Below are 12,789 nucleotides of genomic sequence, written 5' to 3' on the forward strand. Positions count from 1 at the left end.
CCATGTGATAGTTCTTACAGCTGCTATCAAATAAAATACATCAGATTATCCTGTTTTCATGTCACATCAGAAATCCAATCATTTCAGAAATCTGTGCACAAAAAAGGTGCCTAGAATGTAAAATATTTGGAGTGAAATAAACAAATGCAGCAGCTGAAATCCCTGTTCAAGAAGATATTTGTGTTTGGCTTAAACACTTTGAGAAACACAAACTTTTACGATAAAAAATCCTTATTTTTTATTTTAATTTTTTTTATGCACCATTAGTTTAAAATGTGTTTTCCCAATTCTTTTTGCTTTTGCTTTTGTTTAGTTTTTTCTCTTGAGTAAGAAGAGTTACGGTTGTGTGAGATTTTACTAGCATTAACGAAACAAAAGACCAATTATTAGCACCAACTTAGCTGAATATTCATCAAACAAAAGTTGGATCCAGACCAAATTCCTTCAACTGGACAAAATCTAAATCAAAAAATGAAAAGAGATTTAGTAAGTAAATAAAAACCTAAAAGAAAAACATGTTAATGTCAGACAGTGATTTGCAGAACTGAGGTTATGGGTGAACACTTCTGTTCAGTCGAGACGAGGCGGAATAAATATTCTACTTGTTGTTGAAGCTTTGATGAAATAAAAGTGTGTTTTTCACAGTTCACTGGTGGTTACGCAATCTGGGAATTCTCATTTGTCCTTTTAATTTGTTTCCTTCAAGGAAAACAGCCAAAATTAAAAGACAAACAAGCCCAGTTCAGGTCTTTAAATGGGTTTCAGGAGGAAGGAGTCATGATTCAGACGTTAGTCATCAAAATAAAGTTTTTCCTGAAATCTCCCTGCTGTCTTTAATGTTGTTCTTAAAACCTTGTGACTCTGATATGTCTATAACTAGTATTATGAAATATTTTCCCCAATTTACCAGTAGCTGGATTTTGTATAAAGCCATAAACATAAAGAACCACAACATAAAAAACATCACCTGGATGAAAAAAATAAACCTAAAGTTTAAATAGTTTTAAATAAGTTCTCAATTCTATATTACAAATAAAAATACACATAAGTGACAGACCTGTACCAGTAAAAATTCTACAAGAAAAATAGAAATTTTGTGTTATGTCTTACATAACCTAAGATGGGCAGGGACTAAAACGATCAACGTTTTTTTAAGGTTATCACTGTACATTCTTATTTCAAAATTATTAAGCTTATCTAATCATTTCTAATGAAACAATATAACTGTGAAACAGTGATATGTGCTCGTAAAGTAATTACAGATCCGGTTGCCAGGCGGAATTCTGACTCATGATGTCATTGCCTCTAAACCCCTGAACATTCAACAAGGAAACCCCTTAAAAGACACAAAAATCAGACTTTAATGTCAAAGAACTGTTAAAAGTGTAAACAGTATTTGTAGTTTTGAGTATCCTAAAGTTATTGACGCTTACATAGAATAAAGTTACCATAGATTTGCTTCATTTAAAAAGAATAATAAAGCTAAAAAAACTGAATGTGCAACATCGGTGTTTGGCGAGACAAACAGGAGCTGATGCCAGACTAACCAATTCATACGGTGAAGTTCACATCACAACAACATCATTTCAACTCATAGGTGTTTAAAATTCCAAAATGGATTTTCATTTTTGGTTTTTTACATTTTGGTTTATGGAATTTGGTTTTGTTTTCCAAACAGTAATGCTTTTTTTTTTTATTGTCATAGTGATCATTAAAATGTTTCAGCATCGAGCGATCTGCACTTCAGGGCCACCGTACCTTAACACCGAAAATATCGGCAACGGCAGAAAAATAACGCGCTCTTTGAACTAGCGCAACTCTTCGAGCAGAATTAACGCAACTAACACAATCATGGCAGATTCTAAAGAGGAAAGCGGCCCTATACGGTAGTTGGTTTACGTTATTTGCACAAACATGTCACGGCTAGAGCTGTGACGGTGTCAGATTTTTGATCACCACGGTGATGAACCACTAGGGGTGTTGCGGTTAAACTTTCAAAAAAAAGTTCGGTGATGCGGTTATTGTCACAGCCCTAGTCACTACCGTAAAGTGTTGCATATTAATCGCAAAGCTTTGGAATCCATTGGACAAAATAAAGACATATTTTACTGTTACAAGGGATTATAAATCTTCTGACACACAAGGTGTATATTTGTATAAACCCCTTTTGTAATTTAGGCTAAACTTTACTTTTTTTATATTGTTAATATTTGTGATGTTTTTTTTTGTTGGACGGGATGGAAGAAAAGAGAAGGGAAGAAGAGGAGGGGAATGTTGGGGGGGGCACAAAAATAAAGGGGGGGGGGGTTAAGGAAATAGAAGGATGGTTACAGAAGGGGTAGAACCATAAAGAAGTTTGTAATCATCCCTGTGGTGATCTAGTTTGGTCTTAAAGCTCAGTGAAACTGGTCCATGAAACACAAACAAGGAATCAGCTGATGGAAAACATGGAGCACAAGGTGGAAACTACATGTGACAAAGACCTAGAACCATCCAAGTACAGCTGTGAAAATCTGGAGGCTTAGGAATACAAACATTCAGCGTCAGAGCCCCTCTGAAGGGTGAGGACTGTGTTTTAGGGTGGGACGGTTGTGTTAGAGTGACAGACGGGCGAATGTGGTGTGTCAACAGAAAAACCCGCACGACCACAGAGAGACAAGAATGCGAGTGTTGGTGTGTGTAACAGATTGAAGGTCACAGCTGCTGGAGGAGGAAGTCCAAACAGTATTCTCAGATATGACCTTTGCGGAACGCCATCATGTGAAAATCTCATCGCTCTTTCACCACTTCCTGTTTCTGCTGAAGCCAGCACCAAAACACCAGCAGACCAGACGTCCACCGTGTGAGACTTTGTTTGGTTTAGGCGCAAATTCGGAGCATGAATTTGAACAATGAGCTCATTGTTCGCGTGGTTAAATAAAGACAGTTTGGTAAGTCTGGAAACGCGTTCACTTGGGTTTTTTTGTTTGTTGTTTTTAGGAAAGAGGCAAACATCTCCGGGTTCGGCATTAAGCTCCAGCTAATAAAAAGCTCGTCTTTGGTGTCTGAGGACGATTGTGAAGAACAAACATAGCTGTAGTTGTTTAAATAAGCTAGCACCATCCCCCCATAACACAAAGCTAAATGACGATGTTGAGCACATCGGCTGTCCTTTTGATGACAACCTTTTACACCAATAGCCCGATTCCTTTATTTGTAGCCAAACAATCTACTTTTATTGGCCAATAAGGGGCCACCAGACGGCACTGAAAGGGGAAATTCAGCATCTGTTGGGTAGGATTTCGTCATGAGTTAATTTGGGAACAGGGTTGGAGCAAACTAATCATTAAATGTGGGCTCGCCTGGATTAACACGAGGCTGATTTTAAGGTGAACAGTTAACTAGGTTGTTAGCAAAGACAGAGTTCCTCCCTTTTTTCTAGGAACAACAAAAACTTGCTTTAACTGGGAAGGTTTACAGCCGTTTTTACAGCACAGAAAAAGACGTGTGCAGTGAAAATGAGCTTTTAGTCCATTAGAATGTTGAAGAAAGGTGCTGCTAGAGGTAAATGCAGAGGAAATGCTAAAGAGTGAGCACAGATGAACTTCAGATCCAGGTCGGATCGTCGTTTTCATAAGACAATTCCCCGAAGTACTCCAGCTGTCTGAACTCATTCCTAATTTCCCTTTGGAGTAAAAACTTTTTTTTTTTAATTGAACCAAAATAGATCTATAGCAGGACGGATGAGACAAAAGTTCAGCTCAGGTGAACAAGCAGAGGCAAAATTTACAGCAAGAACAATTGAAATGATTGAAAGAAATGAATGATGTCATTTTGTTCTCGCAGACATGGTGCAAGAAGAAATGTCTCACGGAAATGTTATTTATTTGACTTCCAACTTGAGGTGAGCACACTAATTCACCGTGTACTCCCATGTTTTCTGAGTCTAAGCTCTAAAGAAAACGTTCATTTAAAATATTTCACTGGTCCAAAAAGCACAAATAAAATAATTTTACCATTAAAGAAATAAATAAGAAGCTAGGTTTTGGTTGTTTGTTAAGGAATATACGATTCTAAAAATAAATAACATTTTACTCTTTTTTTATGAAAACTAAAAAAAAAGGAAATCAAAATGACAACCTATACTGGAGATTAAATATATAAAAACGTACAAAAACAATTGAAAACATCTGAACAATTGAACTAAAAGTCAGCTCTTTTACTAACCAACTACTGCGATTAAAAAGGTCAAGATAGTATTTAGAGAAATGTACAGTTTTACAGGATTTTTATTTATCTGTTTCTCTAAAGGTACTTTTTATTTTATTTTACAATTAACCAGAAAACTTTTCAGGTCACTCTTTGCATATGTGTGCATTGAAATAAAACTGACTTTTATTTTTAAATACAGATTTTGGTCATTTAGTTGATGTTCCAGGGATCAGAAAATTGGATTTTCATGTATATTTCAGTCTAAACTAACACTACAGAGCGACACGACTTGTCTGTTTGAAGCGAATGAGCGTTTTCCTCTAACAGGTGAAACGACCTCAACCTCGGTTTGTGATCCAACAGGTTTTTTTTTTCGTTCATCACAAAGCTGCAGACTGTGAAACCTGAGATTGAAATCTCTGCTGGGTCCGTTTAGCTAAAAGCGTACCCGACACCAGAACAACATGTGCTGCAGTTTACACAACACGAGCGAAGAACCGCAGAGGAACACACCAGCTAGACCACAAGAGACCAGCTGGAAGCCAAAGTCAGTCTGCAGGCGGACCAAGAAAGGCCAAAGACGAGAGAAAGCTAAAGAAAGGTTGGGTCTTTGATCCATCTACACATGTTCTCACAGCGTCTGTCAGACTGGAAGACTCTGACCGGATTACGACACCAAGGTTCAGCGCGAGGGCGCGGGAACGTTCGTCTGACAGCAAAGAGTCCAACTCTGGAGGAGGTTCACAGGAAGTCAGACCTCCCTCTATTTATCTATCAAGGAGGGCCAGAAATTCTAATCCAGACCAAACGCTGAGACAGCACCAAAAGCCCTCCGTTCTATAGAATACCCAAAAATGTATGTATGTATGTACAAATGTAAAAATAAAGATTAAAAACACTTCGGTCTGACGCTAAGCCACACTATGAACCAAAATGCCCTTTAAAAACCAAAGAAAAATGACCAAAAATGTAAATATAATGTAGATCTATCAAGACCAATGGCAAAACGAAAAATTAAATAAAGAATTTTTTTTATTAAAAACAAACAAAAAGGATCATTAAAATGGATTAAACACAAAAATAATCAAATTAAAACACTCGCAAAAAATATATAGAATTATTAATTTCAGTTAATATCATTCAGTTCTATTTATTTTTATCTGTATTTAAAGATTTTAACATAATTTTTAATCTGGATTATTTATTATCGTCAGTCTATGATCCATACTGAAAGTGTATTGAAGAACTAAATACATCTTCATGAAATAATATCAAATTTAAGACTATTTTTACTCCAGTAGATGTTTTCATACTGAGATTCATGACCTCCAGGGGAAAAATATGGAGCAAATATAAACTCATGTTTACTGAGAAACCATGGTTTCCACCAACAACCCCATAAAGGTGTGCCCCATTATCTCAGCAGATGATCATCCAGGTCATCGTTTTCCATCAGCACTTCAATAAAGCTATAAAATATGACACGCTTCATCACATTTGCTTATATCGTCATCCTCAAACCACGGAAGAGCTCATCCTTCAACCTCACACCTTCAACGTCTCAACAATGAGACAAAAGTCAACCAGAAACAAAAACAATCACATGACGCAGTGTTTGGCTTTTTACAGTGTTTGGCTTTCAGGTGGGAATCGGCTGCATTTTTGACTTTACTTTGTTTTTATTGCAGTTTTCCTAGATTCCAAAGAGAAAGCTGCTGCTTCAGGGAAACAAAAGCTGCTCTTCAATTGAACTTTAAGATTATAAAGAAGAAACATTTACAGAACCGGAGGTTTTTCATTTTACTCAGACTTATTTGTATCCAAAGGACAAAATATAAGAACATTTATAAGCAGTTTAACACTTTGAAGACTACTCCACTTTACCCTGGAGCACTGAATTTCACCCGACCAAAACTATTTACATGAATTTCAATATGTGGCAGGTTAAGGAGTCTGTGCCTTCCCCAGGGAAGTCTCACATGTCCCAGGAATGGGTGGACCAATGACAAAGATTCTAGTATCGTTTTTTATTTTTAAAGAATCTTTTGTTCTCAAATTCCTAATTTTTGAGCATGTTTTTAGGAACTTCCCATCTTTTTCTTTTTCATTTTGTTACACATCCCACAGTTGAAAAAAAAAAAGAAAACCACTATTTTATTATGAGTTGTCATGTTTTGATGTATTTTTTAATGGCAAGTACTTTTTGCTGGGAACTACTAAATCGGGTAAAAGTTACCCGGTAAAAGTGTAGGTGTAGCTTTTTATAGATACAATTGTGCTTTGGGTGGTTTTAACATGTATAAAAGATTAAAACTGCGATCTTTTTTAGACCATAATCCATCAGTAGCAGACAAAAACCTGCCGTTTGAAGTAGCTCAGGTTTGGGACACAACAACTGCGATGGACGGCCCAAAGTCTCCCTGCTCCGCACCAATGCTGATGCAGGTACATGGATCCATAAACGTCTTCGTTTTCCTCGTCTAAGCTAGCATCCGGCTTGAAACTGTACGCCTGTTTTTCTGCTAGGCTAATGTTAGCTTTATTTGGTGAGATGTTACTACATATGCTAGCGGAGAGAAAGTGTGAAGAAAAGGGTGGATGGGAAATTAGGCGAGACTAAGGCTATGGCTATCTTCTGCACCAACAGTTCTGCCCACAACGCACAGGCGAATTTCTAATGACCTCCTGCCGCTCTGCGGAAAAAAAGTCGCAAAAAATTTTGGCTAAAAGTGACAATCATATTTAAAAGATGTTCTTGGATGTTGGCGGCTCTATTTGCAAACCCCCTGCAGTCAGAACCAGAGTAGATGTAGCCTCAAGCCATGAGAGCGGACTAAAATGAGATAACCTTTTGGTTAAGAATGTTCAGGACTGACCGGGTGAAAAATTGTGAGACTTTGTCCCATCTATGACGTTTTAACGGGGCGAACCCATCGTGATTATTGGAGTTAGTCAGAACACGCCACCAAGTGCCTCAGAGCGCCATCCAGAGGCAGCTAGCTGCTTCAAAGCACCGCAAGCAATCCAGTTGCACGGAAATGTAACTTTTTACTGATAATTTTGTAAACTGTAAGGAGAAATGGAGTTGGCATAATCCTAAAATGGCCTCTGGTGTATAAAAAAGTTGATGTAACCAGGTTCCTGCTCATAGACAGCACAGCCCATAATATAAATCACTGCGTTTATGGTCAAGACTGTGGGAGGACGATGGCTGGCAGTAGTGCATTTGAGAATTAAACATCTGGAATTGAAACAGTGGAAGAGCCCGTTTTTGCACATTTAAAGCTGTAATAAATGCCCAATGACCCCTCCCTCTGCTTTTAAATGCAATGTGGGTATCTTTAAAAAAGTTAGTTTAGAGTCAAACCCTAACTAGTCTGACACGAAAACCCAGCCCTGGTTCATATGGACAAAGATAATTATCAAAAAGAACAACAAAAAAAACCTCAAGACTAGAGATCCACAGATTTATAAAAGAGCTCAGCAGTTGTGTTGACCTAAAACTACAGAAGGATGTACAGACAAGCCCACAATTTTACTAAAAACAGAAAAATACTCAAGTTATTGGTCCACGTTAGAAGGAATTGGTTTACAATCTAAAAAACTATTGACTATGGTTCTTGTTTTTCTTTAATTGGTATTTCACCATGACAACATGGTTGTCATGAGGTTGTCTGTGGCGGCTGCAGTGCACGCCGTCTGATGGAAGCCGCGCTACGACAATCATGTGGCCACAACTGTACCAAAGAAGCTCAAACGCTGTGTGACCTCTGGGTTTTTATTTGTGTGGCTGTGATGACAAAGGTTGTGCTGCAGTGCGACAACGCCTGGGAACCATAGCGTGGTTTTTTAAAAACACGCTTCAGACTGAAACCCCGATCAAGACTGACCAAGGATTGCCGACTCAACGGGTTGTTTCAAGTATTTACTCCACACAACCCGTTGAGTAAATACTTCAAACAACCTGTTAAGTCAGCAACGGGTTGTTTCAAGTATTTACTCAACAAAAGTCATTGAGATAAAATTAGCTCCCTTTATCACATTTATTACAATTATTCAAAAGAAAAGCTTTTTTCCCGACAATCCATCGACTCAGAGGCTTTTAAAACCCACCTGAAGATCTTTTTGATTTAGCATTCTATTAGCTTAACACTAGCGCTTTTTGAATTATCGCAACTCCTCCCCCGTTACGCAGTTAACTTTGCATCGATATGCAACACTTCACTATCATCAAGTGTTGCACATCAGCGCAAAGCTGCTTTTCTTGGCTTTTAGAATCCATTGGAATTTCGTCAACTGCTGAAATGGTTAAAGAACTACGGTAGGTCAAAGAAAGCGTGTTATTTATCGTCACCGAGGACAGCTCAGGTGTTAAAGGGTTAATGTACCTAAGTTGATCTATTTTAATTCCTGGTTTATACCGTCTCTCTGTGGTCTTTGACACAAACTCTTAACAATTCTTTCTAAAAGAAAAAAAAGTGCTTTAAAAATACATTTTTCTAGATCTACTTGATCTAAAGAGATCCTTTCCCTGATTTGGCCTTGATTTAACTGTCTGCACCAAAAAAAAAGGCAAATGCAGCACATCAACGTGATGTGAGAGTCCCTGAATGAGCCGATACAAGGAAATGTGGCTGCAGGCAGCAAAGGCTACAGTCCAACAAGGAGCTTCATTATAGCAGTGCACATGTGTATCGTACATCATGGAGTCAGCTGGGAAACTTGTGCGAGAATGTCACAGTTCAGATATTAAACAGGGATCATTTTCTGCAGGGTTATGTAATCCCGAGCACAGCATCCGTCACGGCTGGGAAAAACAACAACACGGGCTTTTTAGAAACTGCAGCGGAGGTTTCACAACGGCGGACAAAGAGGAAGGAAAGACGCTTTCGTTACTCGTCCAGGGGCCGAGTAGGCCCAAGCTTTTATTTTTTAGTCGGAAAAAAGTCCACACCTGAAGGGAAACTGAAGGTGACTTTGATCAGATTTATAAGTTTGGGCGAAACTGAGGAAAAGTCTGCCAATAAATAAAAAAAAACAAGCATTCTACATCTAATAATGTAGAGTTTCAAAACACAAACATCCGAACTGATGTCAAATAAATGATGTATGCAACAAATTAAAGGCCATGTATGTACATTTTGCGCATATTGTAAGAATGAAAATTGTTCAGAAGTGAAAAGTACGTGGAAAAGTGAGAAAAGTTGTGGTTCATCACGAATGAACCATGTTAGAACCGTGGAAGAAGTACGAATAAACCACGCGAAGAACACGTAAATCAACGTAGAATACGTGTGTGATTATAGCGTTGTTTATATTCAATGAATGAGTGATTTGTGCGTCATTATGTCATTCTAACGCGACATGTGCGCCGTATACGTGATATGGAAGTCATACGTTGGTAGTACATGCATGAAAAGTCTGTTAGACAAATGCGGAACGGTCATGGAAAGAAACAAATGTGTGTATTATCTAGCAAAAATTATGCATAATTGCGTTACATTTACGTAATAATTGTATAAACAACATAAAATACGCATAAACTGGATAATTCTCAACTGACGAAAACATCTCAAAACCGAATTCAGGTAAAGACTTGTTGGCTGAAAAACATTTTCCCATAATTTGACTTTTTTTAATCCTTTTCAACTATCTTTTTTTTTCTGAATTTGCACACTTGCACAATGCTACGATGTTAAATGCTACTATGCTAAATGCTACGATGCTAAATGCTAAGATTTTAAATGCTACAATGCTAAATGCTACGATGCTAAATGCTAACAAGGTATACTAACAAGCTGTTCCATGTTGCCTACATGTGAACACGGACCGGTTTAAAGTCATAGAACATTTATTAAACTGTACATTATAAATATTATAACAGACACTTTGTATGGAAGTTTATTAGTGTCTATGCAACGTTACAGAGCCGGCGTTGAGCTGAAAGAAGCTCCCCCCTTGTGACGGACAGGTGACGGACTGAAACCCTCTTCTCATGGGGGCGTTTCTCAGCAGGAAAACACAAACAAATCATTTGTGATTGAAAATAAAACCTTTTATAAAACGGCAAAATCAGAGAACAGAGATTGATTAGAAATCAATACAGACAAAAACTGTTATCTGATAGTTTCTGTTAGCATTTAACTATCTTTTTTTTAACAACACCTTTAGTTTCTTTGCAAAATAATGGAATCATTTGGTTGGTTGAATTTATTTTAATCTACTAGTCAACCTAGTCTCTGTGGGGAGATGATTTCATGGCTGTTGCTACCAAAAGTGTTCTGCTGAGTGCGTTCTAGTATTTCTCTGTATGAGAAGCTCAAGCTAGCGGTAGCTAACAAAACATGTGCTGAAAATATTTTAACAGCTTATATTTAGTTGAACTTTGTTTGGGAGCCAATTTTCCAAAGGAGACGTTCAAATAAAATAGTTTTTGTTAAACATATTCCATCAAATGTAACTTTTGTTAAAGAAAGTAAAAGCCGCGAGAAAAAAATGGATGAAAATCAAATTCGGACTAGGAAAAAAAATCAGAGATTTCATTTGTAGGCCAAAGTTCTAGTTGTTCCCTCTTACAACAAATACCGTAACCGCATACTTTCCAAAGGCTATGTTTACGGCAAAAATGGGAATTTTCTGTCAAAGGTTGCATCCTTCCATGCTTTGGTTTAAATCCTCCGTCTTCTTCTCTTCCTCTACCTTCTGTGCATCAAGCTGATTACATAATTTCCTATTAAAGTCGAATGGGAAATCGGTTTTGCATGACGAACGCCACTCGAAATGCGTTCATCCTGCCAGGTGTTACAAATGTCAAGCATCACCTGTCCTCCATTCTTATTGCAGCTATCATGAATCACTTCTGGACCTAAAAAATTCCCTTTTTAAATCAATCTGAATTATTTCACTTTTACTGAGCTAGAACGTGAAGGTGGAAGGTGCGGCAGCAGCAGCTGTCAGGTGCGTTAATGTCGACACATCCGGCCCGCCCACCTGGGACTAACAGTGCGAGCAGAGGGAGCAGGTCCCACAGGTAGACACACCTGAAAGCCAGCCGAACAGGCATTCTTCCAGCACACCTGTCTTAACGGCAACGTTGGTGAAGAGCCAATCCTGGACTCCGTTTTACGGCCATGTGTTCCAGTTCAAGCTAAAGGAAAGGCTGTAAAGGCCCAACAACAAAAATATTTACCAATGCTGCCAGGCAACAACAACTACAAAAAAAACACTCCTGACTTAAGCCACACCCAGTTTCATATCTGTAACCTATAAAATCCAGCAAATAAAATATCCAGAGCTAAAAATACTCTGCCAGAACGCCGTGAGTCACTGTGGAAACACTTGGGTGGTGAAAAAGGAGCCATTAGGTCACCTCAATAGAAAAGACGGGATATCAGAAGAGCACAGCCTGCAGATAAGAAACGTCTTCAGGCTGAAGGAGAAGCCCAGCCCCAAATTTAAAGTCACCACAGAGAAAGTTGGAGTTTCATGACAAAAAAAAGAAAAACAAGCCTGGCACCAGATTAATGTGCAACCCAAGGAGGTTCCCTCCATGAAACCCCTCAAAACTCAATTATAAGTCAAAAAAAAAAAAAAACATCTGCACTCAAAATCAATTTAGAAGACTTTATGCAACATAAATGTAGTTTTATCTGCAGCTGCAGGCTAATGCTAACATATAAACAGGAAGAAATGCTCCAAGTGATATATGGTCAAATATGGATGGAGATTTTTTTGTATCCCAGAAAGCGTCAATAGGTTAACAACAAATATCTGCTGTCTGTTTGAAGCCCTTTATTAAGGCCTAACGTCTTAAAACCAATCATTAAAAATGAAATTGTAAACTATTTGTTGAGGTTTTTTAAAGAGACACTAGCTTTCAATTCAACTAAATGCGTTCAATGTGATGATTTAAAAGCCCTAATTAAAAACAAATCGATAATTTTCACAGTTTTCAAATAATGCCAACTTTTAAGAAAGAAACAAGAAAAGATGTCAAGCGTTTCGCTCAGAAAACTTTCCACGCGGTTGCGTTTTCCACTGAAAAAGGGTCCCTAAACGCAACACAAAAATGTTCGCTAAGACTCGTCGGTCTGTCTGATGTTTATTTCCCCGAAGCGAGGGCGCGCGTGCACCTTCCGACTCACCTGCATACCAGGAACCTCCATGGTTACTTCGACGTTTGGCCTCCCTTTACTTCCTCCAGGTTTCTCCCCTTTAGCTCCTTCCGTTTATCCGCTCTTCGTCTCGAATCCTCAACCAAAAAAAACTTCGGGAGTAAAGTTGGAATCGACAGAAAGATCCGGTTCTCCGCGACGAGCGAGGCCAACGACGCACGAGCGCGAAAGACTGACAGGAGAAGAAAAAAAGAGAGAGAGAGAGTTTGGGGGCAAACCAGAAGAATGACGAGGTGGTTCCCGCCCACTCTGGGGGGCGGGGCCTCAGCGGCGGACGTCAACCTGAGCCGGAGCACCGGTAACGCCTTCTCCCCCGTGTTCCTCCCTACCTGAAGGACTGCAGCTCGTGATCTCGTGATGCCTTCAGGTTCAAGTAGTAATCTATAGCTCGGAAACTATAATAGGATAACGCCAGAGCTACTTT

General features: G+C 38.6%; 1 protein-coding gene across 2 annotated transcripts in view; it reads right to left on the bottom strand.

The window, feature by feature from the left end:
• The window catches only part of stk26 (serine/threonine kinase 26), a 35,370-nt gene extending 22,801 nt beyond the window's left edge, over positions 1-12,569 (bottom strand). For both annotated transcript variants that reach the window (XR_002292346.2, XM_004079644.4), the window contains exon 1: positions 12,336-12,569. Coding sequence is in view for 1 of the 2 variants with exons in the window: in XM_004079644.4 (XP_004079692.1) it covers positions 12,336-12,356 (21 nt within the window). In the remaining variant the exon portion in view is untranslated. The remainder of the gene's footprint in view (positions 1-12,335) is intronic.
• Positions 12,570-12,789: the final 220 nt, after the last annotated feature.

Source organism: Oryzias latipes, chromosome 18, assembly GCF_002234675.1.
Source record: "Oryzias latipes chromosome 18, ASM223467v1".
NCBI lineage: Eukaryota > Metazoa > Chordata > Actinopteri > Beloniformes > Adrianichthyidae > Oryzias > Oryzias latipes.